General features: G+C 49.4%; 1 protein-coding gene across 2 annotated transcripts in view; it reads right to left on the bottom strand.

Annotated features, from left to right (window-relative positions):
* The window catches only part of AHNAK (AHNAK nucleoprotein), an 88,743-nt gene that overhangs the window by 15,876 nt on the left and 46,848 nt on the right, over positions 1 to 26,019 (bottom strand). The window contains exons 5-6 of one of the 2 annotated variants that reach the window (XM_036122242.2): positions 23,003 to 23,102; positions 14,819 to 14,888 (exon numbers count right to left, since the gene is read on the bottom strand). In XM_036122242.2, the coding sequence (XP_035978135.2) occupies positions 14,819 to 14,888; positions 23,003 to 23,102 (170 nt within the window). The remainder of the gene's footprint in view (positions 1 to 14,818; positions 14,889 to 23,002; positions 23,103 to 26,019) is intronic. The other variant, XM_036122245.2, reaches the window with a different exon arrangement.

Here is a 26,019-nt window from a genome sequence, read left to right as displayed (position 1 = left end):
ACACAGCCCGGGGGGTGCCCAGGGCACCAGTCCCTGGAAGGACCCTGCAACAGACCGAATGTTTGTGTCCCCCCAGAATTCATCTGCTGAAATCTTACCCACTCCCCCGCGCACACACACAAACACACACACACACACAGAGCATGATGATATTAGGAGGCGGGGCCTTCAGGAGGTGATTAGCAATGAGGGTGGGGCCCTTGCGATGGAATTAGTGCTCTTATATAAGGGACCTCAGAGAATTCCATCACCTCCTTCCACCATGTGAAGACACAGTGAGAAGTTGACAGGCTGCAACCCAGAAGAGAACCAGAACCTGACCTCAGACTTCCAGAGCTACGAGAAATACGTTTCTATCGTTAATAAGCCACCCCGTCTATGGTATCCTGTTATAGCAGCCTGAACTAAGACAGCCCCCCCAAGCCCAGCTCTCAGACCAGCTGGATGGGTAGAGCCAACATGGCCAGTGGTGGTGCATGGCCCCATAGCACCTTCCTGGAACCCCAGTGCTGGCAGGTCTTGCCCGGAGCCCATGAACCTTGCATTCCTCATCTGAAGACCTGTGGAGCCGTGACTTCGTTCCTCTCCCCTCTGAGGGATGCCTCTGCCACTTTGTTCTTTGGCAGCGGGCACTGAGCAACCCACTGGAACCATCAATAAGCTCGTCCTTCACAAGCCATCTTGGGTCCTCTTCAAATCATTCCTGTAGCTAAGTGCCCTTGGGGACTCAAGTTCATCGATTCACCTTACAAAAAGTGTTAGCTCATAAGCAATAGAAATGACAGCTACCTACCAAGAAAAAGACCAGGGCTGCTTCCTCACCCCCTCCCCCCCATGCCAGAAGGTCGGAGCTACCGTGGGTCTTAGAGATGGTTCCCTTGTCCTTCCACCAGAGGGGTCCCACGATGCAGCAGACCAAGCAGGGGTGGTGGTGAGACAGGGGAGTCTGACATAAACTGCAGGGAATGGTCATCTCTTGCAACTAACTCACCCTCCCTGCAGGCCCCCTGCAGAAAAATGCCAAGTCAACTCTCTTAATGAACAAAGCCGAGCTTTGTAAGCACTGAATTACTTTGGAGGGTGAGAGGAGGAATAAAATCTCTTGGTCCTCATGCTACTCATGTTACAGTGTTCATTTCAATGTAAGCGTGATTAGTAGCCCCCCCCCCCACAACCCCCCACCCCCACCCCGGGCTTCTCCTGCCTATGGTACGAGCAATGTGAAGGCAGGAGCGGGTTCTCTTCCCCGCATCGCCACAAGTACCGAGTGTGTCTGAAGATGCAGTACCGGAAACACCGGCACCAGACGCACTTGGAGGCTTTGTTAAACGCGATTTCCCAGTCCCCGGCTCCAGATCTACTGAATCAGGCTCTCCGGAGTGGGGCCCAGGAATCTGCAATAATCAGGCACCCCGGCTGATTCTTAGTCTCACTGCCCTGCCGGCTCCTTAGCCCACTCAAGAAGTGGGCCAGGCCCTGATGGGGAACATCAGTAGGGGACCCAACTGTCCTGGTATGGCCCTGGGGTTCCTGGGACATGGGACAGTCCAGGGCAAGCCGGGACGGCTAGCCATCCTAGCTCCCTTCAAATCACACACAAGGACAAGGAGCAGGGGCTTCCAAGCTCGCAGATGAGATCGTCATCTCCAAATGGCTCCTACTTGGTGTTGGAATGTGCCCCAAATGTACTCAGCGTTAAGAGTGGGCGTGGGTGATGTTCTGGGATTTCACAACACTCCAGATGAAAAAATGAAGTCAGACCATGAGGAGCTGACTCAGGGACTCTAGAAGACGGTCCAGCTCCCCCAGTTTGTCCCCTGCCCAAAACCTACTATCACCACCCTGTGCTGAAAGCAACAAACACCTGCCCTGAGCTGAGTGTTCCCTTAAGATCAGAGGAGTCACCCCTGGGTAGGAGGAGGTCGTGAGAATCATGGGGTGTCAGAACCAGAAAGTCTCCTGGAGATCAGACAGTCCTGGTCCCTCATTTCTCATATGAGAAAACTAAGGTCCAGAAGGGCCACGTGATTAGCAGGGTCACATAGCGAGCCAACCAAAAGGTGACTCTAGCTCTCTGATCTCTGCACCTCAACACAAGCCCTTCTGGGCTTGTGGGGAAAAAAAAAAAAAAGACAACAGCAGAAAAAGAAAACAAATATTAATTGAGGGGGAAGAGGCTAGACACATAGATGGGTTAGAGCAAAGAGTGCTTAAGGCCCATGGTGTCTTAACCCCCCACACATTACAGATAAGAAACTGAGGGACACAGAGGTCAAATATATTTCTCAAGGCCATACACAGGAAACATCTCTTGCAGGTCACTTAAGCCCTGTCCACAGTGGGACCTGCCAACGAATCCGAAGATTTGCTATATCTGAAATGAGAGACCCTCATGACAACGTGCAGCAGAAGGGAGGGCCCAGAGCTCCAGGAGCCAGAACTAGATCCCATGGACACAGTGCCGAAGCCTTCAGCCTGGGGAGCTTACCCAGAGAGAATAGGGGGTATCCTGGGAAGAGCAGTGGGGATGACTTTCACTTTTCACTTTAAACAGTTTTGAGTTATTTGAAATAACTGGTAGAATTTGATTTTTGTGATAACTTTTAAAAAAAGATTAAAGGGGTTGGGGGGGGGCGGTGCCTGGTTGGCTCAGTCAGTTAAGCGTCTGCCTTCAGCTCAGGTCATGATCTTAGGGTCCTGGGATGGAGCCCCGCATCGGGCTCCCTGCTCAGCGGGGAGCCTGCTTCTCCCTCTCCCTCTGCCTCTCCCCCTGCTTGTGCTCTCTCTCTCTCTCTCAAATAAATAAATAAAATCTCTAAAATAATAATAGTAATTAATAAAGAAATAAGATTAAAGGGGTGGGGAGTTCTTTGGTGGCTATGAAGAGAGAAGCAGGAGACCAAGCTCTGAGCTGTGGAAAGCAGAGAGAGGAGAATAGTGGGATTTTAAGGCAGAGGCTGAGATCAAGGCAAGAAGACCAAAGGACACCTCAGTGACTGGAGGCAAGGTGGATTTCCTGGAAGGGGGGTGTCTCTGTGGGGGTAGAATTGGACTCCAAGTTGCCTTTTTAAGTACATTAAAAGTAACTAATCTGGAGATCGTCAAGCAGCACCTAATTCTAAAAAGTATTTTGAGTTCTCCATAACTGAGCATTCAAAAATATTACCTCCAAGTTATAGTCCGTGACAAAATGGAAACAATCTTCCAGGAATTGATGCTTCTGTGGTTGACCCAGTAAAACCCTGGCTATGCGGAACCCTTAGGGAATGAATGAGTCACTTTATAGAGTAAAATTTCCTGAATAGCTGAAGGCGAAAACCTTAAGTAACAAACAAGTAAACTTTCTAAATTGGCCTCCTCGCTCCCCTGCATTCTAAAACAGAGAACCCAGGACATTATTTCCATAATCCCATTTTAAGGCAGCCCCTACGGCTTACCAGTGCTTGGAAGAACTCCACTCTTAGGTCTAGAGTTTTCCCTCTCTTACCACAATCCCCACCCCACACCCGTGCCTCACTCCCTCCACCCCTGCCCTGCACTCACTTCATCCCTGGTCCCTAGTCCAGCGCCTCATTACTGACGGTCATCCAGAGCTCAGCTGCCACACCCAGTGGATCAGCAGTTTTCTCTGTCCCTATTATTAAAGCTACAGAATTGGAATCTACCAAAGAATCACAGAACCACGCGGCCAACCATCAGAGCAAATAGCCAGCCTATGTTTGACACACAACATTTTCCTTTACAGAGCTTACAAAGCAGCAGGCAAAGGTAGTTTTAGCTACATTTTTATGACAAAACTAAGGCTTGCAGGTTATGTGAGCTTCGTAAGGTCACCTGACCAAAAACCAGTAGGGGCATAACTCGAATCCAGGCATTCTAACTCCAAATATAAGGATACCTTGCTACTTTTTGAATTACCTACTTTGATCACACATCTAAAATCTGCCAAGAGGGCACCTGGGTGGCTCAGTCGGTTAAGCATCTGCCTCCGGCTCAGATCACGATCCCAGTGTCCTGGGATTGAGTCCCGCATCGGGCTCCCTGCTCTGCAGGGAGTCTGCTTCTCCCTCTGCCCCTCCTCCCACTTGTTCTCTCAATCTCTCTCTCCCTCTCTTTTTCTCTCTCAAATAAATAAAAAATAAATAAATAAAATCTGCCAAGAGAATAGGCAGAATGAGCCAAAATCGGCAATCCAGCTAAACTCCTTTCACTTGAAGATCTGTGGAATCAAGCTGGGCGATAACTTTTTATTTCCGTTATTGTTAAATTGTTGCTTGTGCGAATCATCATAATTGCAAATGGCAAAGAAGTATTTGGTATGAGCAAGCCACTGAGGTGTTTCTGCAGGAGAGGAGATACAAGGGGTGTGGACAACATGACCAGGTCCGCACTGTCATTGTGAACAGCCTGTAAGTGAAGAAATCAAAGGTCGGAGTGAAAGTGTCTGTCGTTAATCTATTCTCAGGAGAGATGGCTTCTGCTCTATTTTTATCTGGAAGTCCTACAGACCAGGAATGTGTTTCTAATGATGTATCCATTTTCACCATATCCCAGGACAACCCAGTAAGTGTCCTATGTTCCAACAAATCACTTATTACGGAATGCTAGCCGTTTGGATTTTTGCAGAATCCCCACTGTCACTCTGACTGGTATCCCTTTAAGTTTACGACCACAGATCTCAAGGTACCACCCAACACTGCCTGGAAATGCTACTCCATTTCTTAGTAAGTTACCTCACCCCCTTCCCAAGATGGCTATTCCACACCTTCTCCTCTCCCCTCCGGCCTCCTTCCCTGACTCTGTTCCCAGTGCATGACCTCACCCCTTATGTCACCCAGAAAATAGAAGCCACCATCAAAGGCTACCTCATCTTCCCTCCATCAAGCCCTCGGCCTCCCAGCATCCAACTCTCCCTTCAGGCCAGTTCTGTTGATAGAGTGACCACCTGTCCTGGTTTGCCTGGGACTGGGCGCAGGGGAGTGGCCCTGGGACATGGAACTTTCCGTTTTAAAGCTTTCCCAGGATGTGGGACTTTCAGGGCTAAAACTGGGGAAGTCACTCTAAACACAGATGTGCTCCCCCCGCTCCTTCCCATGGGAAGCCCACCCTCCGGGGGGGACACAGGGTACCACCCGCTCTTGCCAGCCTGCGGGGTCCAGTCCTGCATCACCCTCTTTTCTGCCTCAACCGCCTCTCCCTGTCCACTGACCCTTTCCCCTGACCATGCAGACATGGTCTAAGATCCCCCACCCTAAAGAATAAGAAACATCTCCCTTGACCCCACTTTTCTCCCCTCCTACCAACCTGATTCGCTGCCCTTCCAAGCACAGCTCTACCCGTGCGCACTGAATCCTTTCACACCTGCCATTCTTGGTCCATAGCTTCCACTCCAGAGGGCAGGGTGGGGGGGCGCTCCTCTTTCCTCCAACAAAACCTCCATGGTCAAAACCACCCATACTGCCAAATCCAAAGTGAATTCTGAGTTCCTATCTTACTCAACCTGTGGTGAGGGATCGAAGATGTTTGCATCTTTATTTCCTATTGACTAACACTTCTAAGAGAATACGAATGAATAGCTACAAGAATGAGCACGTGCTTGGGCGAAATGGCTATAAACGTAGCTAAATGCCTACTCTGAATTTCTATAACATGTCTCCCCATGAACCAGGCACTGCTCTAGATCCCACACTCTCCTGGTTTAGGGTGGGCCCTAATCCAAAGATTGGGGTCCTTATAAGAGGGAAATTTGGACAAAGAGACGCAGACGTGTACAGAAGGAAGATGGCCATGTGTGTGAACAGGCAGGAATGGAGGGTACACCCATAAGCCAGCAGCCACCAGAAGCCAAGAAGAAACAAGGAAAGAGTCTTAGTCTTCCCTAGAAACTTCAGAGGGCACATGGCCCCGACAACACCTTCATTCTGGACTTGCAGCCTCCAGACCAAGAGACAATAAATTTCTGTTGTTTTAAGCCACCCTGAGAAACCAGTATGACCCCCAGTTTGTATCTCCAGCCTGGACTGCTCCCCTGAACACCAGAACTCTGTAAGTGCATCTGTGTCCTTGACGTCCCCCTTGGCGATCTCAAACGTAACATGCCCCTAACAGAACTTTTGGGTTTTCTTTCCCAGATTCTTTTCTCCCTGTTTCCCCCAACTTGGTAAAGGGCAGGGGCATTCTGCCAGTTGTTCAGGCCAAAAATGTAGGCGTCATCCTTGATCCCTCTCTCACCACTGCCCCCACATATCCAATCCATCAGCAGTTTCTGTCAGCTCTACGTTCTAGATATTTCCTCCCCTTCTGCCAACAATCATCACGTCTTGCCTCACTAGAATGTTCCAAGAGGGCAAGGACTTGATCTGTTCATTGCTGTCTAAGGGACCTGGAACATAACGGGCATTCAATACACACTTGTTAGATCAAGGAATGAAATAAAACCTTATTAATTCAAACATTCCCCTGATTGAGAGTTTGTGATCATGTAAACAGAGGCTACTAAGCACAGTAACAGTAAAATGAAGATAAGGAAGCATTTTAACTATGTGAGACAATAAACTGTTTACAAGCAATATGTTAACCCTGAATCATTTGCATACTCATCCTGGTCCCCAGGTTTCCCTTTTAAATGACCTGGTTTACCTGGTAGTTATATAGCGCCTACGTCCTTCCTCACAGCCTAGTTCAATACATTTAAAGCATAGCCTTCGAAGTTATAGCATTGCATTTCCTTAAAAGAAAATGCATAATCTACAATTCAAACTTTTGCAGTGATCTCTGAGAGCATACACATGCTAGAAACACCCAAGCTTCTCGATGTTTCTAGTCTCCACCATGGCTCGATTAGCATTCTAAAAATGCATCTTGAAATACTCAAGCCTTTTGACACTGAGGAAAGCATGCTAGAAGCTGTAATTGGTTTGAGAAAGAGAGAAGGCCACTCTCTCAGCCAGCTCCCAGCACACCCTGCTAAGCTAAGGGGAGACTGAGATGACGTAATTGACATCATCAGTGGCCCACGTTTGCCATTTTCCCCATGAAGTTGTTGCATACAGTTCATTCTTTTGAAGTTCAATTCAGCTCAGCAAACACTTCCTGAAGGCTGATCTTGGGTCAGACACAGCTCTAGTGCCAAGGGCTCAAAGATGAGTAAACAACACATGGTCCCTACCCTCCAGAATCTTCCACTGGGGAAGAATTATATCAGTTATATTAATTATATTGGAATTGTGTTCACATAACCAGACTATAATAAAAGCTTGGTTGAGGGGGGTTTAAGATGCCATATAGGTACAGATAAAGGAACAGGTAACTTGCCAAGGGGGAGAGATGTCGGGCACAGAGAAGGTGACGTGGAAGATGGCCTGAGTCCATAAAGTGGAAAACATGGGGAAAACAGGAAGCACAGTTCATCCATGTATGAGTACTCGATCGCAAACCAAAAATTACGTGAAAAAAGACTCAATAGAATTTAGAGAACAACTCCTGTAGCTAGAACTCCAGTTCCTAGCCACCAAAACCACACAAGTTAAGAGGTTCAAAACTCAGCTAATCGTCCCAATGCTTTGTCACGCAGCCGCAGAATGAGACCTGAGTGTTGATTAAAGGGTCCGATGGGTGGTCACCCCAGCTGGACAAGGTCAAGTTTTGTGAATGACCGCTGACATCAGATCATCACCTCCCACCAACCTTCTCTCTCATGTCTTTATTCACAAGAATCCCGTGCTCACCCAGCTGGTGCATTTCCGTAGAAGAAATAGACCATATAAGGTGCTGGGCCCTATTGCGATCCCTCCAGGACGAACCCTCCCTGCTGTTCATCACAGATGCTTCCTCCACCTGGGGTCAGAGAATTTCTGGTTTTATTTACACCAATACGGGAGAAGGATCCGGGAGGAACTTTTGTTGGGCAAGAGCCTCCAGCCTCCTGCAGCCACAGGGATGAGGACAGAGGCATCCTACGGGCCACACGGGGAGGCCGGCACTCCTTGGGGAGAGCTTGCTGACCACAAATAGTTCAAGCAGCCCTGGTGCAGAGGTTCTCTACAGCAACACTTGAAACATTTTGTGCTGGATAATTCCTTGTTGCGGGGGAGGGGGGGCTGTTCTGTGCGCCATAGCTTGGGCTGCTAGGACAAAAATACTCGAGATGGGTTGCTTAAACTACAGAAATGTATCCCACAGTTCTGGAAGCTGGAAATCTGCCCTCAGAGTGCCAGAGCATGGGGGTTTCTGGTGAGAGTCCTCATCCTGGTTTGCCAAGAGCCACTTTCTTGCTGTATCCTTTCTGTTTGTTTGTTTTATTAAGTCTTTTCTCTTAAACATTTTTTACCAATTTTTATTTTTATTTATTTTTTTATTTTTTAAGGTTTTATTTATTTATTTGACACAGAGAGAACCAGACTGAGAGAGAGACAGACAGACAGAGAGCAAGCACAAGCAGGGGGAACGGCAGGCAGGGGAGAAGCATGCTCTCTGCTGAGCAAGGAGCCCTACATGGGGCTCGATCCCAGCACCCTGGGATCATGACCTGAGCCGAAGGCAGCTGCTTAACCAACTGAGCCACCCAGGCGCCCCTATTTATTTTTTTTTTAAAGATTTTACTTATTTGAGAGAGAGAGCACGCGAGAGAGAGCTGTGGGGGGAGGGGCAGAGAGGGAGGGAGAGGGACAAGCAGACTCCACCCTGAGCCCAACGCAGGGCTCAGACTCAATGGTCCTGAGATCAAGACCTGAGCTGGGGTGGAAGTAGGGCTGCCCTTTGTGCCACTCCCACGCCCTGGACCCTCAGGGTCACACTGCCCATGAACTGGCACCTCCTCAAGAGGAAGTATGAGCAATCTCCCGACTGAGGCAAAGCGTTGGCCCCATATCAGATCTCTCTCCTGTGCCCACAGGCCCACTTTCCCACATCTTTCGACCCTACTCGCCTCCTTGGACTTCCCACCATTTGCCTCTAGGCCTAGGGCGGGATCTGGCCCCTGCTTCTCATGGGCGCCCCAACCTGGGTTGACCCATGTGGCCCCTCCCCCTCTGGTTTATCTCACCTTCTGTGGCCCTCACACACCCCACCGCACCCCAGCTCCTTCCCGGCTCCGATCTCCCCTCGTCAGCACCTCACCCTGGCCTGTGACCCACAGCTCAAGGACCCTCCCGGAACCGACTGGTCCACACACCTCTCCCTCCACTGTCCCTCTGCCCTGAGCTCCCAGGCCTTGGTCAACACCCTGCCCTAAGCAATATTCACCAGAAGCCAGCCGCTGCCCACCCCAGGGCCCCTCTGTCACCACCACCCTCACCTCCCCCTGTCCGCCCCTCCGGCCACACTGCCTGACTCCCTCCTGCCTCACCCTCCCTGTCAACTCGGCCCTCAAAGCCTGTGCCAGGATGCTTCTCCCCGTCCCCCCTCCCTGCGGCCACCAGAATTTCTCAGCGTGATCCAGACCCCTACACGAGGATTCCCAGGGGCCTTTGTTTAACATGCTGTGACAGAGAAAGAAGCCAGACACAAGAGGACACACACCGTGTGATCCCACTTATCGGAGATCCCTGTAGCTGTCAATCCACAGAGACAGAAATGGAAGGGTGGCTGCCAGGGGCTGGGGGAGGGGGAGCGGGGAGTGAGGGCTTCACGGGGACAGAGTTTCTGTTTGGAAAGATGAAAAAGTTCCGGAGACGGATGGTGGTGATGGTTGCGCAACAGTGTGAATGTCCTTCATGCCACCAGGCTGTGCACTTAAAAAATGATTAAAATGGTCAAGTTTCGATTATGTATATTTTACCACAATAAAGAAAAAAAGTGCTACGGGACGCCTGGGTGGCTCAGTCAGTTCAAGCGTCTGCCTTCGGCTCAGGTCATGATCCCGGGGTCCTGGGATCGAGTCCCGAATCGGAGTCCCTGCTCAGCGGGAAGCCTGCTTCTCCCTCTCCCTCTGCCTCTCCCCCTGCTTGTGCTCTCTCTCTCTCCCTCTGTCTCTGACAAATAAATAAATAAAATCTTCAAAAAAAAAATGCGAGGATGCAATCAGCATCTTGGGAGTTTTTAACCAGCTCCCTCCAGAGGGTTTTATGCACCCTCCGTGTGAGAACCAGGAGCTGCCGCCCCTCCAGTCCCGGGCCTGCTGAGCCCGGCCTTCCTGATCTGGAAGCCACACAGGGGAGACGGCAGGGGTCTCCCTTCTCCCACTCTCGCACCTTCCAAGAGCTGCCTGCCAGAACCAGCCCAAGGCCACTTGTAAACATGTGAGGAGGTTGCTGACTTCCTAGGGGCTGGGGTTCTAACCCAGATCTCAGACACGATTCCTCAAGGCTTTCCTGAGGGGTGAGAGCTGTATCAGACACTGAGGAATAATGGGCCTAGGTGGTGGCCGGGGCGCTGCTGGCCAGAGGAATTACAGGACCCAAGGCCCAGAGGCCTCTGGTACGTGTGCAAAGGGCCGCAAGCCCGGCTGGTGAGGGCTGGGGGATGTGTACCAAGAACAAAGGGAAGGCTGGTCAGAGGCCTCCGGCCCCCTCAGAAATCAGCAGCCCTGGTGCGAAGCAGCTTGGAATCTCAGTGGCTGGGCTCTGAGGAACTCCCCTCTACAGGAGACAGTGTTATCTTAAGAGCACAAAGCACTTGGCCTCCTTATCTCCTCACACTATTCCCTGTGGTTTCTTGGGATGGCCTCGTGCCTCCCACAGCCTCAGCCAGGCAGGTCTGGTCAGCACACACATTCCATTCTTCCAGCTACAGCTGGGGCTGGGGGGCGGGGAGGGCGGGGGGGGCGGGGGGGGTGTCTTGTCCCTGAGACCTCTTCAAACCCAAAGTGGACCCCCCATCCCTGCCAGTGCCCCCCCCCACAGCCCCTGCAGGTAGCCCCCAGCTCTCACTGGGGCCATATTAACCCCTTTCTAGACCCCAGGAGAATGTTGGTGGAAAAGGTCCTCTTCTTTTCCTTTTTCCTTCTCCTTTGCCTTTCCCAAACTGACCACCCCTGGGCGTGTTTAGAAAGGAGGAGAGTGTGCGCCCAACAAAATCACTTTAAAATAAGACCTGCCAGGCCTTGGAACGCAAGAGTTTCACTAAGGTCGAGAATTAAGATGAGAAAGGACGCCTACTTCAGCACTTACTGTAATAAGATAGTTGGACAAATTTTCAAGTGGCTTTGTTTTTTTAAAAGAGATCCATTTCCTTGGGTAGTTTGGGGTCTGGTAAAGTGGTAAATGCACTAGGAAATCACCTCAACAGGTTTGTCAGGCCAACATTTTTGTCTCCAGTACAAGGAGGGTTGGCAGGTTGCCAGACTGCTCACGACCCCTTTTACTAAGATGTCTCCCTAACAGCCTGTCACTGTGCACAGGGGGACATCCTGGACAAGCAGCAGGCCTCCATCCCTCCACCCCAACGCCTCCCACTCCCTTCTTCCTTTGTGCGTGAAGCCCATAGCATGAAGTCAAAGTTCTCTTTCTAGAACCAGCTCTCCAAGTGGGTGATCCAGCCCTTTGTGCAATCTTGTCCTTTTCCCCGTTTCGCTGTGAAACTATGCTTGAAAGTATTCCAAAGTGGCTTTAGGGAATATTCATATCTCAACTGTTTTTCACTTCAATAAAAAGTGATGGTAACTTTGTCCAGGGCCAGGGAGCTGGGAACCAGAGGAGAGAGTGGTAAGATGCCAGGTTCCCTTCTGGCTCCAGATTTGTAGAAGGGTATCACATCCCACTCTCCCCATTTCTAGCAGGAGGGCAAGAGGCAGGACTCGGGGAAGCCTCCCCCGCGCACGGTCCCTGCTTCCTGTCAGGCAGGGCAGCCCTCGGCTCCCTGCCCGTGACCACTGGGGGGGCAGGCAGGACCCAGTGGCCAGCTATCCTGGACAGTGAGAGCCACAGAACCCTCATCCTTGCTATGCTTGCCTCTTCCCCTTTCTAAGTCCAGTCCCCAACCCCCCACCCCACCCCCCACCCCCCGGCGACTGATATTTTAAGGACAGGAGAAAACAAAGCTCAAGGGTTAAATTGCATTCTGGGTTGTGTTCGAGTTCATTCCAGGTGCATCAATTCAGAGGCTAATCAAGCAAATTTGGGATTAGCAGAGGAGGGCCTGACCCTTTCTGAAAGGCCCTGAACTCTGAAGGCCTGACCTCTGTCCCCAAACAGGGCCTTCCTTCCTGAGCTCTCTGCTATGCAAGGAATTCTGCATGTAATAAAAAGAATAAATAAATAAATAAATAAATAAATAAATAAATAAATCCCCCCTGGATTTGCTGCTTTCGGATCTGACCAAGTCGGCATGTGTGGCGCAGAGGAATGCTCCTTGCTGGGCAAGGACAGCCATGCACAGAAAAGCAGACCTCAGTAAATAATGTCCCCGACTCTCCCAAAAAAGCCCAGCGGCTGCCTTCCATGAGCAACCAGATGGAAGAGCCGAACAGCTGGGAGAGGTGCGGGGCTGATCCTTCACCATGAGGTAACTAGGATGAGAAAGAAAGCGTTAAAGGCTGAACCCTGTCCTCGAAGAATTCATATGGAGAAATCCTAACTTCCAGCACCTCAGAATGGGACTGTATTTAAAGACAGGTCCTTCAAGAAGTGATTGAGGTAAAGTCAAGTCATTAGAGGGGCCCAAGTCCAATAGGACTAATCACAAGAGGACATAAGGACACAGGCAGTTACTGAAGGGAGACCATGTGGAGACATTATCCATAAGCCTCAAGACACCAAAACTGCCGAGACCTTGACCTTGGGCTTCCGGCCTCCAGAACTGTGAGAAAATAAGATTCTGTTGTTTAAGCCACCTGGTCTATGGCACCTTGTTACGGCGGCCCTAGCGGGCGAAGGCAGAAGACGCCGCAGCTGAAAGCCTCCTGCCACCCATCTGAGGAGAACAGAAGGGTTAAAGGAAAGTGAATCTTCTATGAATGTGGCCAGTCGTGTGGTTTTGTGCTGGGTCCCCGTAGCCACATTTCCCAGGATTCCCTTCCCTCTAGGGTCCTGGGTCAGCATGGGCCACAAGAGAAATGCGTGGGCATTCGGAAGGTTTGGAAGGCACAGGTGAAGCGCGGCCATTTTGTTCTGCTCTGAAGGTGGCGCAGGGCAGACGCACCCCACGCACGCCGTCGCTGCCCTGCTGGCCCACCTTGCTGGCGTGGGGCAGTCGCTGGGCCTGCAGCACATCCAGCTCCTGGGCCAGGTGAATGCGGCTCTGGGATGAGGGCCCCAGCTTGCCCCTCGGGTCACCCCTCCAGGTCGTCATGGAGAATGCAAGCAGTGAGGGCCAGACATGGTTCCAGGCTGTCCCTCCTCCTCCCCCCTTCACACCCACCGTCCCTCCCTGAGCCGGCCCCGATGAGACACAGGACAACACCTTACACAGACTGGAGACTGACCTTCCACCAGCACGGAAGCTCGGACCCCTGTGATAAAGCCCCTCTTCTCTCTATAGCTCATGGACGTTCTACTGCTCTGATCAAATCCTGACTGATAAAATAATCAATAGGAAAAAAATATCTGTCTTAGTAGGCTACCCAAACAGGTGCGAGATTAAGACAAATCACCTGACGATGTCCTATATGTTTAATTCTCTGTGATAGCAGTTTGAGTGAGTAAGCATGATGGAGTCAACATTGTGTCTCTCACCAGACGCACAATCTCAAAGCCAGTTCGTTTCCAACCTGCTGTTCCCATCTGTGAATTCCCTTACACCGCGATCCTTTGCTTCCATGCCTCTTGCATCATCCTAGGCTAGACCCTCAGGGCTTCATTCCTGCCTCCACATCTCCTACCCTCAGACCCGCCACTGCCCCCAAACCTCTGCTTCTAGAAAGCCACCCTGCAACACACTTCAAAGGCAGTGCTCTTCCAGACCAAGACCAAACCCTCTGCCTAGATGTTAAGACCTTTTACAATCTGGCCCCACCCTACTGCCCCACCATCCTTCCCACTGTTCTTCAGTACATGCCCTCTACAGAGTGAGATCAGTCTCACCTTCCCTGTTGGGGCCTGCCATGCCTACTCCATCCCTGGGCCACCCCTCAGGTTGTCCCCAGGCTGTAGGACCTCTCATTGTTCAAGGCTCAAAGCTCGCCTCCTTCACAAAGTTTCATCAAGGCCATCAGGTGTAGCATTCTAGAGAAAGGACTCTGGAGCTAGCCAGTCTGGATTCAGACTCTGGCTTGGTCCTTACCAGCTCTCTATCCCTCAGTCTTTCTGTGCCTCAGAGTCCTCCACTGTAAAACAAGGATATAACGCACCTGCTTCATAGGGTTTTCATGAGGATTAATGAGTTACGTCACATAAAGCGTTTGCATCATGCCTGACACCTAGAAAGTGCCTGATAAGGGTTAGTTCTTATTTTATTTTTAGTTTTATTATTACCTGACCATTCTGACCATCTCCAATACTCTTTTCCCCTGAATTTCTGCCCCTGGAATAGTAGAGACCACATCACTCAAGCACATCATTCATAGTTGCTGTTGTACCGTTCACTGCAATTTCGTGTGTAACAAAGAGGAACAAGAACATTTTATCTGTAATCAGAACATAAAAAAGCAATAGCTCATTCATGAACATAAAATATTCCTCATTCCTAATGTGCAGAATAAGCAGGAGAACTTTCCCTGCTTCTTCCTGATAGCATTTAACCCCTAAGAGGCCTAGGAGGAAAAAGATGAAGACAACTGTCAGGAACATAAAGACAGGAGAATGCCCCCCCTCCCCACCGCACTCTCACACACACGCACGCACACACACACACACACACACACACACACAAACGATCCTGAAACTCATCCTCCTGGTGTATCTGAACACCAAAAAAATGACATTTTCAAAAACGTAGTTTTCACCTGAAGAACTGCCAGGAGGGTGGTCTGATCAGAGGAAGGGACCTCAGCCAAGCATCAGCTCCTCCTGAAACTGAACAGCACCCAGGTTAGGGGAGATCCTAGAGGGCCACTAGATGGCGACAGCATCAGGTGGGGTGGGTCCCTGGCGCCGTGCAGGCTCCCAGCACTCCCTCCCAGGGCTTTCTGGTTTACCCAGACTGCTGAAGGCTCATGAATTAGCCAGTTCGTAGTCCAAGACAATATGGAAGTCCTGCAACACTCCACTTTTGCAGGACTCCCTTTCTTCAGCTTTAAAATGAAGACATTGGTAGAACCAGAGGAGAGCTAACAAAGCACCCAGTTCTGAAATTCGGCACAGTCTTTTCTTTTTTTTTAATTTTATTTATTTATTTATTTATTTATTTATTTCAGAGCGGGGCTGGGGAAGGAGGAGCAGAGGGAGAGGGACAAGCAGACTCCCAGCTGAGTGCAGAGCCCGACTGGAGGGCTGGTTCTCATGACCCCGAGATCATGACCTGAGCCGCAATCAAGAGTCGGACGCTCAACGGACTGAGCCACCCAGGCGCCCCAGCACAGTGCTTTCTGTCCCGTCAGAGCAAGCAAAGGCAGTCAAGGAGGACTCTAAGGGTTTAATTTTTGCCCCAAGCAATCTACAGACTCAATGCAATCTCTATCAAAATTCCAATGGCATTTTTCAGAGAAACAGAAAAAACAATCCCAACATTTGTATAGGGCCACAAAACAACCAAAGCAATCTTGAGAAAGATGAACAATGCTGATTTCACTTCCTGATTTCAAGCTATATTACAAAGCCACTATAATCGGAACAGTAGGATATTGGCATAACAATAGACATATAGATCAAGGGAACAAAATAGAGAGCCCAGAAACAAACCCATGCATTTAAGGACAATCAACTTATGACAAAGGAGCCAGGAATACACAATGGGGCAAGTATAGTCTCTTCAATAGATGAGAGTTTGATTTTCCCTTTCCCCGTGAACAGAGCAGTATTAGAAAGAAGGGAGAAAAAACAGAGCTTCATCTGACGCATTTGGCACCTGAGCTCTCCTGGCTGAGAGGTGCCAAAGCTAAGGATGAATATGGCAAGGTATAGGGCTTACCTGGGTTCAAGTCCCAGCTCTGACACTTACAGGCAAGCTGTGAGGCTTCAGCTTTCTCAGCTGTTGCATAAGGCGAACAATCATGCTTACTTTATGCACATATTGATTAAAGTAAAGCACTTTGCACAGAACCCAAACCAAAGGAGGTGCTCAAATCATTAGTCTATTCAGCGAATGTTGACTGGTGTCTACAAAATGATAGGCTCTATTCCAAGGCACTGGGGCACAATCTTAAGATGACTCCACCTTATAGAGTTGAGCTTTAGGAGGAAAAGACGGATAATAAGAAATAACCAAAATAAAATAAGATTTTCTCAAAAGCATAGGAAAAGTGTATGAAGAAAAATCGAGCAGGTTAAATGGGACAGGAATGGGGTGTGATTTTAGATAAAGTCCTCAGAAAAGGCCATTTGGAGAAAGCAACCTTGAAGGGACACCTTAATCCTCATTGCCAGTGGTCCGGGTGTGGTACCAACAAAGGATTTCTCTTGGTGTTCAAATGGACATCTCTGCTCAACATATCTCCCCAAATCGAATGTCTGAGCTGGAAGAGAACTTGGAGATTCTCTATTTCATTTTATAGATGAAGAACTGAGACCCAGAAAGGTGGATTGACAAACCCAGGGCCACACAGTTCATTCCAAGATAGAGGTTGATCCTGACTCTAAGGCCAGCGTTTGTTCTTGCCTCTGGTGTAGCCCATTGTCTCTGGCTGACTCTGACCCATGTAAATCTGCCACCTGGAGCCTGGAAGCCTTCGCTCTAGTTCACAGTTAATGGCTGTGTAGTCTGAATATTTCTCATTCAGACACGTTTTTTTTTTTTTTTAAAGATTTTATTTATTTATTTGAGAGAGAGAGAATGAGAGACAGAGAGCATGAGAGGGAGGAGGGTCAGAGGGAGAAGCAGACTCCCTGCCGAGCAGGGAGCCCGATGCGGGACTCGATCCCCGGACTCCAGGATCATGACCTGAGCCGAAGGCAGTTGCTTAACCAACTGAGCCACCCAGGCGCCCCAGACACGTTTGATATGAAAAAAAAAATTACCATAGATTTGCAATGACCCCCATTTCAATAACTAAGAGTGAGAGGCCGTCGTTTCCGGTGATCACTGGGTACCAAGAATGCCGTGCACACACGAAGACAAACACCACCCACAAACTGCTTATCCTTGGCTGTAAGACAGTCATCAAAAAAACCAAAAATATGTTTCCATTCTTTTTTTTTTCCTTAGATTGTCACCAAAATGTGAAAACAAAATTTTGGATTGTGCTGAATCCTTGAACCCCTGAGAAGACACCCGCAGAGCCCAGTGTGAGGAATCTCACATATGGGACATGTCCTTGAAGGGCTGTTTCTCTTAGGAAAAATCCTTGCCTGAATCAGGGACATTTCTAAGAACGACTAAGGCTAAAGGGAGCGGCAAGTGCAGATCAGCCCGTTTCCCTTCGTTTTGAAGCTGCCTTGGGCCAGAAGGACGGCGGCGGGAGCTGGACACCTCTGGACAGCTGTTGGAGACATATAGGAACATCATTTGGCCATTAAGGTGGGGACCTCAACGCACCACCCATTCATTCAACAGATACAAACTGAGCACCTACTATGTGCTAGGCATGGAGGATATGACAGGAAACCAAACAAAGCCCCTGACAACATGAAGCTTCTAGTGAAGAAGAAGGAAGTGAACAAATCAGGGAATTAATATATGTCAGCGAGTGATAATCAAATGGGTAAAAGGAACAGGTGGTGCCTGAGGTCAGGGGACGGAGGGCTTGTTACTTTAGGTAAGGTCTCAGAGAGGGTCTCTCTGGTCAACTGACACTGGAGGGCAAAGAGTTTGTCAAGGAAAGAACATTCCAGGCATAGTTCACAGCCAATGCAGAAGCCCTGAGATGGAAGAGCAAGGAGACCCTTGTGGCTGGAGCTCAATTCAGGAGGAGAGATGGAGTCAGAAGAGCACTGAGGGCCAACAGACCTTTGCCAGCACTTGAGATCTCCCTCGAGTGAGAGGGGGAGCAAGGGAAGGTCGTGAGTGAGGAAGGACATGATTTGACAAATGCTTTAAAAGGATCAAACCTGTTGCTGTGCTAGGAGACCAGAGAGTACCCAGGGCAGAAAGAGGGAGAGCAGTTTGGAAACAGTTGCCATCCTCCCGATGAGAGACATGGCGACCATGATCAAGGTAGTAAGGACGGAGATGCAGAGAAGAGACTAGACTGCGGATCTGGAAGACGGAGCTGATGGGAATTGGTAATCATCTACATATGGGCTGTAAAAGAATTAAAGGAGTCCAAAATGACATCAAAGTTTCAGTCCGAAGAACCTGAGGGTGGCACTGACATTTATGGAAATAAGGTCTGTGGGAGGTACTGGGTGGGGGTGGGGAAGAAGGGAGGGGAAGAGAGAATTTTCCCACCAAGTGTTCAAGCTCTGTTCCTGATTGGTAAAGTCAGTCTTGCATAAGAGATGAGCCATATGATCCCCCAGTCCCACTACTGGGTATATACTCACAAGAATTAAAAGCAGGTACTCGTGCAGCTGTGTGAACACCACCCATGTTCAGAGCAGCCTCGTTCACAATAGCCAAAATGTGGAAACAACCCAAATGTCCATCAACAGATGAATGGATAAACAAAATTTGGCACGCATATCCAATGGAGTATGATTCCGCCTGCTACAGCACACACGAACCCTGCAGACCTCATGCTCAGTGACATTAAGCCAGACCCAAAAGGACAAATCTTGTATGATTCCGCTGATGTGAGGGACCTAAAGTAGTTAAATCCATAGAGGCAGAAAAGGAAATGGGGGTTGCCAGGGACTGGAGGGAGGAGAGAAGGGGAAGTTAGTGTTTAATGGGGACAGAGTTCCGGTTGGGGAAGATGCAGATGTTCTGGAGGTAAAAGGTAGTGACGGTCACACTCCAGTGTGAGTGTACTTAATGCCACCCGACTCTATACCTGAAATGGTTAAAATGGAAAGCTCTACGTTATGTATATTTTATGATTTTTAAAAGACAGATGGTGATCTCAAAGGTTAGTCCACTGGCAAGGGCTCTATAAGATGTACAAAAACAAACGCAAATGAAAAATGATCCTAGAGTTGTCCCATGGTTAGCTGTGGGCACAGGAATATCCACATCCATTCCACCAAGTGGCTGCAAAATAGGGAGATGGAGAGCATCGCGGGAGGGGCGGGGGCCAAACAGGAGCCTGTCCCAGGCAGAAAGGACAGTGCGAAGGAGGACAGGACTGGGGCGCCTGGGTGGCTCAGTCGATTAAGTGTCCAACTCTTGATTTCGGCTCAGGTCATAGTTCACAGCCAATGCAGAAGCCCTGAGATGGAAGAGCAAGGAGACCCTTGTGGCTGGAGCTCAATTCAGGGGAAGATGGGGTCAGAAGAGCACTGAGGGCCAACAGACCTTTGCCAGCACTTGAGATCTCCCTCGAATGATCTCAGGGTCGTGAGATCGAGCCTCGAATCGGGCTCCTCGCTGAGCATGGAGCCTGCTTGGGCTTCTCTCTCTCTCTCTCCCTCTGCCCCTCCCCCCGCTCTCCACGCACACTCTCTCTCGCTCTCTCTCTCTCAAATAAATAAATAAAATCTTAAAAAAAAAAGAAAGAAAGAAAGAGGACAGGACTGGAGTAAGATGCTCAGAGAAGCAAAGTGAGCAAAGAAGACTGAAACAGCAGCAACAGGCATGACATGGTGCGCAGTGGGGGAGACGTGAGGACATTTTGGTGACCAAGAGCAAGCGCGCATGGCAAGTGGCCACACTGGAAACAGCTCACACTGGGCACTTCCTGTGTGTCTAAGCAGCCTGCAGGGACTAACTGACTCGATCCGCACAGCCACCGACCGTGTAAGGGATGTCCCCCCGCCCCTGCCCCCGCATCATCCCCGGTTCACAAATAAGGACACTGGAAACCTCCCAAGGTCAGAGAGGCAGAAACAGGATTCGACCTCAGGCAGGGCAGCCCCGGAGCAGGGCTCTCACCCTCTCGGCCACACAGCTCCCGGCGGCAGGCAGTGTGACCCACAGCCCCGTGGTCAGCTTCCCCAGATTCCATCCTTCCAAACCCCCTCGAGCACTTAGGACACCGTGTGACCAGGTCGATGTCTTGATTCGAGAGCCACTCCGGTCCAAACCTCACAGTCTTATCTCAAAGTGCAGCGATGGTTCTCTGATCAAACCTCCCCATCTGCTTATTTACCGGGATGACTCTCTAGGACATCAGCTGACGGCCGTGTTACCATGAGAAATGCGAGTTATGTGCCGTTCAAACGTGTCTCTATCAAGGGAAATGGCAGAATCCTTCTGAGAAATTGATTTAGAGATAGCTGGAGGCTCGTGGCAGGGGCAGGAAAGGTTCATTTCTGGCGTCCCGGGGAGGTCATGTTGACACGAAACTCAGCCTCAAAGTCCATGCAAGTGTGGGACATGGAAGTTGGTTTCTGAGGAAACATCAGGGCCAGGGGAAAGCCTACAACACGGTCTGTCCATGAGTCTCCAACAAGGATGACTGTAATCGCTCACCTGTAGTTTGAACCAGGGCACATGAAACCACAGCGAGTTCCTCTCAGCTGCACAGATTTTATCTGAATCCCTATGCTCAGCAGCTTTAATTCTGCCTCCTTCAGGGCTGGCGCTCAGTAAATGCTTGTTGACTGAAGAGATATTATGCATCAGAGCATAACAGGCCCTTTGAGGAAGGGGTCAAATCCCAAACACCTCTCAATCTCAGGACACTTAAATAAAGGCCGATGAAGTACATTGTACAGCAAGACATGCTGCGTTGGGAAGGCAAGCACTGCGACAAGCTAGAAGCCGCTCCCAGAAGGGCAAGCGAGGACTATCCCGCCATGTGTGAGCACTAGGAAGCCAGCCAGAAGCTCTTGCCATCATCTGTCTTATGTGCCTGACACAGCGTGCCCGGAGTCCTCCCAGTCTCCCCTGGACGTGACGTCTAGTGGAAGCCCAGTCCTATGGGAGCTGACACAGGGTGGCCCGGGCACCCCAGGACAGCACAGAAAGGGGACACTGAGCCCAGACTTGGAGGCTCAGGTTGGCCTGGGGTTGCTGATTCAAATGCTCAGAAAAACTGGGAGCAGGGCACCTGGGTGGCTCAGCCAGTTAAGCGGTTAAGTGTCTGCCTTTGGCTCAGGTCATGATGTCAGGGTCCTGGGATCGAGCCTGCGATCTGTCCATCTGTTAATAGATCAAGATCGTGACTGGGCTCCCCGCTCAGCGGGGAGTCTGCTTCCCTCTCCTTCTGCCCCTCCCCTCGCTTTTGGTTTTGCTTTCTCTCTCTAAATAAATAAATAAATAAAATCTTGAAAGAAAGAAGAAAGGAAGAAAAGAAGGAAGGAAGAAAGAAAACCAGGGAGCAGAAGGCATGTGGAAGAGCACCGTGAATACACAGCTGCAGGGACCGGCATCAGGAAGCTGGGAGGGAAAGGTGCACAGGGAAGCTGTGGGGGCCGAAATGGCGGGCGGGTCATGGCGGCCTCCTGTGCTGAGCCAAGGATGTGAACCGCACCCTGAAAGCCAAGACGAGCCACTGCAGAATGTGAAGCAGGGGAGTAACCTGATCTGATTTTTATTTTAGACTGGCCTCTAAAGCTCCCTCCACCCGCGGAGGGAAAGATCTCTGATGGGCAGACCCGTGAGGAGGTGATTGCAGTCAGGAATGAAAATCAAAGATGTCAGGCCTGGAGCTCGGAAAAGCAGGCTGAAATCAGCAGTCCCCAAGAGGTGACCCAGAGAGAGTCTAGTGTCAGAAAAATAAAGACCCCAGGACAGGTCCATGGGAAATTCTGCCATTTGTGAGCTTTTGGGAAGAGAAGCACCCATGAAGGGCCTGGGAAGGGAGGGGAAAGCCACCCTAACCATATAGACATCAAGATAAGTGATGTCACTCAGCGGAGGGCCGAGAGGGCTTCCAGGAGGGTGCACAGCACCAAGCACCCAGAGACTGGGCTGGGCAGAGTAAAGATTAGCAAGAACAGCTTTGGGGGGGCGGGTGGGGAGCCCAGGGGCGATGGGTGGGGCACCAGGGTGAGTGGGAGGTGAGGAAGAAGCACCTTTTCTAGCAGGTTGGCCCCTCAGGGACAACCCCATAAATAACCAGAGGGGGAGGGGTTGAGGGAGGGGTTCTTTAAACAGGGGAGGGGTGCACAGATGTATTAGTTGGGAGGAGATGCCAGGGTAGAGGTAGGGTGCTGGGGAGAGAAGGGGTGAGTGAAGGGGATACGCAGAACCCCTGGAGGGATCTCACGTGGTGCTGGGATGGAGGAGGGGGGTTCCTGGGACAAAGGAGGGGGCGAGGTGGGGGGAGCTGATGAGTTCCGATTCCCCAGTGACAGGGCTGTCACTCTGTTCCAGTTGACAGGCTCCACAAAGATTTTCCACATTTCAAGAAAGGCCATACATTCCCCATTTTCTGTGAAATCTGATTTTTAAATGTGTACAGCTACCCCCAAAAAAACAGTTTAATTGTTATGCAGGCCCAAATCATGGCTATGGCCTGGACTGAGCCAACAGCCCCCCACTTAGTGTCCTATGATCCAGAACTTTCACTCTCCAGTTACTTCCTCTCTCTTGCCATTCACACGGGTGTCTCTCCTCAGGGAGGCCTCAGAAAGCATTTCCTTTATAGGACCAAAAATACTTTTCCTTAAACTCTGGTTAATCTTCAACGAGATGTGGATACTAACCCTTTAATCCTAAATCTCTGGCCTCCGCGCCACCCTGAACTCTGAATTTAATAGACACTGTTCTAGAAGTCATTTACACCAACCACGTAAACGGTCCACAGCAGCCCTCCGTACAAAAAAAAGCCTTGAGAATTCTTCTGTAGCAAGTGCGTTCTCTGCAGGCTTTTCAAAAAAAAAAAAAAAAAGCTGAAGGGGAAGGAAGACTTGAATTTCTAGGCCCTGGAAAGGGAGGGACTTCTGCGCCCGGGAAGGCCCGGTCCCATGCGGACGCTCCTGTCGCCCGATCTCCAGATGGAAAGGGTCACTAACAAGACCGTTCTTTTAGTCCCACCACCTTCTCTCACCTGCATTTGGGGTGGAGACTGAAACTGCCCCGGCTCGGCTGGTGGTTTCCTCGGGTTTATTCTGGTCTTTGCACTCCAGTGCTGACGGTTGTGATGTGTTCTAACAACAAGGACAAGGATTATTACAGGGTCACTCTTCAAGTCGTCCACAGATTTTCACAAATTCTAATAGATTAATCAGGTGTGAATTATTTTAGAGAAAAAAATCTTGCCTTTTCCAGAAAGGGCTTAGTTGAGTAACTGAGCATTCAGTGATTCTCTCTTCTATTTCAATTTGTTCAGTTTTCAATTATAAAATGAGACTCAGAATACATCCAAATAACCACAGAAGAAAGGAATGTTTTTTCCTTTCAGAAAGAACTGAATAATAATAGCAAACACATCAGCACTTACCATGTGCCAACCACTATTTTATCTTGTATGTTAACTCCTTATGGTAACTCAGTAGACAGTAGCTGCACTTACTTTGTTTTACACAAGAGAAAACTGAGGCCCAGAGATTCTGAGTAACTTGCCCAAGATCACAAAGTTAGGATGTGGCAGAGCTAGGATCTGAAACCAAGCCCTCTCTAAACCATTAAACCATCCACTCAGGTCCAACAGCATATATTAGAAGATATGAAAGGGAAAAAAGTCCAAGCCAAAGTTACTAGAATTACCCCAAATAAGAAGTCATCCTGAAAAAAGTATGGTTCTTTTAGCTACATGTATATCACAGTGTCCTGTTGGTATAACTTGTGGCCAAAACTTGAGAGTTTTAGAAATAATGGAGTAGGGGCGCCTGGGTGGCTCAGTCATTGGGTGTCTGCCTTCGGCTCAGGTCGTGATCCCAGGGTCCTGGGATCGAGCCCCGCATCGGGCTCCCTGCTCCGCGGGAAGCCTGCTTCTCCCTCTCCCACTCCCCCTGCTTGTGTTCCCTCTCTTGCTGTGTCTCCCTCTGTCAAAGAAAGAAAGAAAGAAAGAAAGAAAGAAAGAAAGAAAGAAAGAAAGAAAGAACGAACGGAGTAGGGGCGCCTGGGTGGCTCAGTCGGTTAAGTGTCAGACTCTTGGTTTCTGCTCAGGTCATGATCTCAGGGTCATGAGATCGAGCCCCACGTCGGACACTTGAGAGATTCTCTCTCTCTCTCCCTCTCCCTCTCCCTGTGTCCCCCCACCCCAGTTTGTGCTCTCTCTCACAAATAAATAAATAAATGAATAAAATCTTTTTAAAAAAAGAGAGAGAGAAATAACAGAGTAATATTACTAAAACTAGCAAAACACAGATTCTGTACTAGCTGGACTGGATAAAGGTGTAGGAGGGGAATTCAGTTCCAATTCGCTTTAGAAAATGAAACAATCACAATTTCAAGCAAATGGCTTTCTGATACAAATACAAAATTATTCTGAAGCCATCAAAACAAGTCACAAGCCTTAAAAATCCTACCTCAATCGTAGTAGGAAGCCATTAGACAATGCAGCCATACTGGAAGCACGAGAGATTAATATTAAGTCACTACATGACTCTAAGCTAGATATTGTCAGTGACAAAGAATCAGGCCTAGAGAAAACTTGCGGGGGGGGGGTGGGGGGAGGAATCTTTCACAACTGCCATTTTAGTTTTATCCTGAATACAGAGGTTGAGAGAGATAGTGGAAGGAATGCATGGCATCGAGATGGGAGTAGGGGAGGGAAACAGCCATGAAATTAAACAGGGTACGATCCTAAAGGCTCTTAAAGCTTTTCTTTTTAAAATGTACTTCTCAATGTGGAAAACATTGTCCTAGGTGGTGTGTGAGCTCGGAAAAGATTAAGGCGGGATCCAGCCCATGACATAGCTTCTCTTGTGCCCCAAGATGGGCCTCATGATAACCTCGAAGCCAAGCAAAGGACCAAACCCATAACTTCGGCTGACACATTCTGAGCTGATCAAAGGAGAAACCCAGAGGCTGGGTTGCGGAAAATGCACTGCTGCTTGAGATTGGACAACTTGGCATCATCATTCCAGGACACAGCCACTGTGGGGGCAGGAAAGGACGTGGAGGAAGGGCAGGCTGCAGCTGTGGAGGTCATTCCCTGCACACTCCAAGACCCCACAGTCTTGTGTTTCACATCTAAAAGTCGTGGTGTGGGGTGCCTGGGTGGCTCAGTCATTAAGCGTCTGCCTTCGGCTCAGGTCATGGTCCCAGAGTCCTGGGATCGAGCCCCGCATCGGGCTCCCTGCTCCGCGGGAAGCCTGTTTCTCCCTCTCCCACTCCCCCTGCTTGTGTTCCCTCTCTCGCTGTGTCTCTCTCTGTCAAATAAATAAAATCTTTAAATAAATAAATAAATAAATAAATAAATAAATAAATAATAAAAGTCGTGGTGAAATATATGGAGAAAACGGATTCGTGACTGTTCCTGATTATTACTCAGTCCATACAAAATAATTGCTAAGTACAGAACACATAACCATTAAATGGTAATATCACTATACATGTGGTTATGTTACTAATGTGAATCACTCACAATTTCCTGGCCAAGTAGATTGAGCTGAACATTTTTATTCTAACAATAAGATCATGGTTCTTGGCCAACAGATTGGTAAGAAGTAAAAGAGATCTCTAAAAGCCAACAAGGGTATGGACAGAGCCGGGGTTTTCACACCCAGAAGTGGGAATGTATGCGGATACAGCCTTTCGGGAGGGCGATTTAGAGTAGCTTTAAAATGTTAGGGGCGCCTGGGTGGCTCAGTCGTTAAGCGTCTGCCTTCGGCTCAGGTCATGGTCCCAGGGTCCTGGGATCAAGCCTTGCATCAGGCTCTCTGTTCCACGGGAAGCCTGCTTCTCCCACTCCCACTCCCCCTGCTTGTGTTCCCTCTCTCGCTGTGTCTCTCTCTGTCAAATAAATAAATAAAATCTTTAAAAAAAAAATGTTAAATGCATGTGCTCCTTCTGCCACCAATTCCGTCTCTAAGAATTCAGGCGAAATATTTGTGTGTGCGCTCCAAGTGGTGTGTGCAAGGCTGTTTGCAGACACTGGAAATAACCTAAAGTTCCGTC

Source organism: Halichoerus grypus, chromosome 11 (assembly GCF_964656455.1).
Source record: "Halichoerus grypus chromosome 11, mHalGry1.hap1.1, whole genome shotgun sequence".
Lineage (NCBI taxonomy): Eukaryota > Metazoa > Chordata > Mammalia > Carnivora > Phocidae > Halichoerus > Halichoerus grypus.
This window is presented reverse-complemented; position numbering and strand designations above follow the sequence as displayed.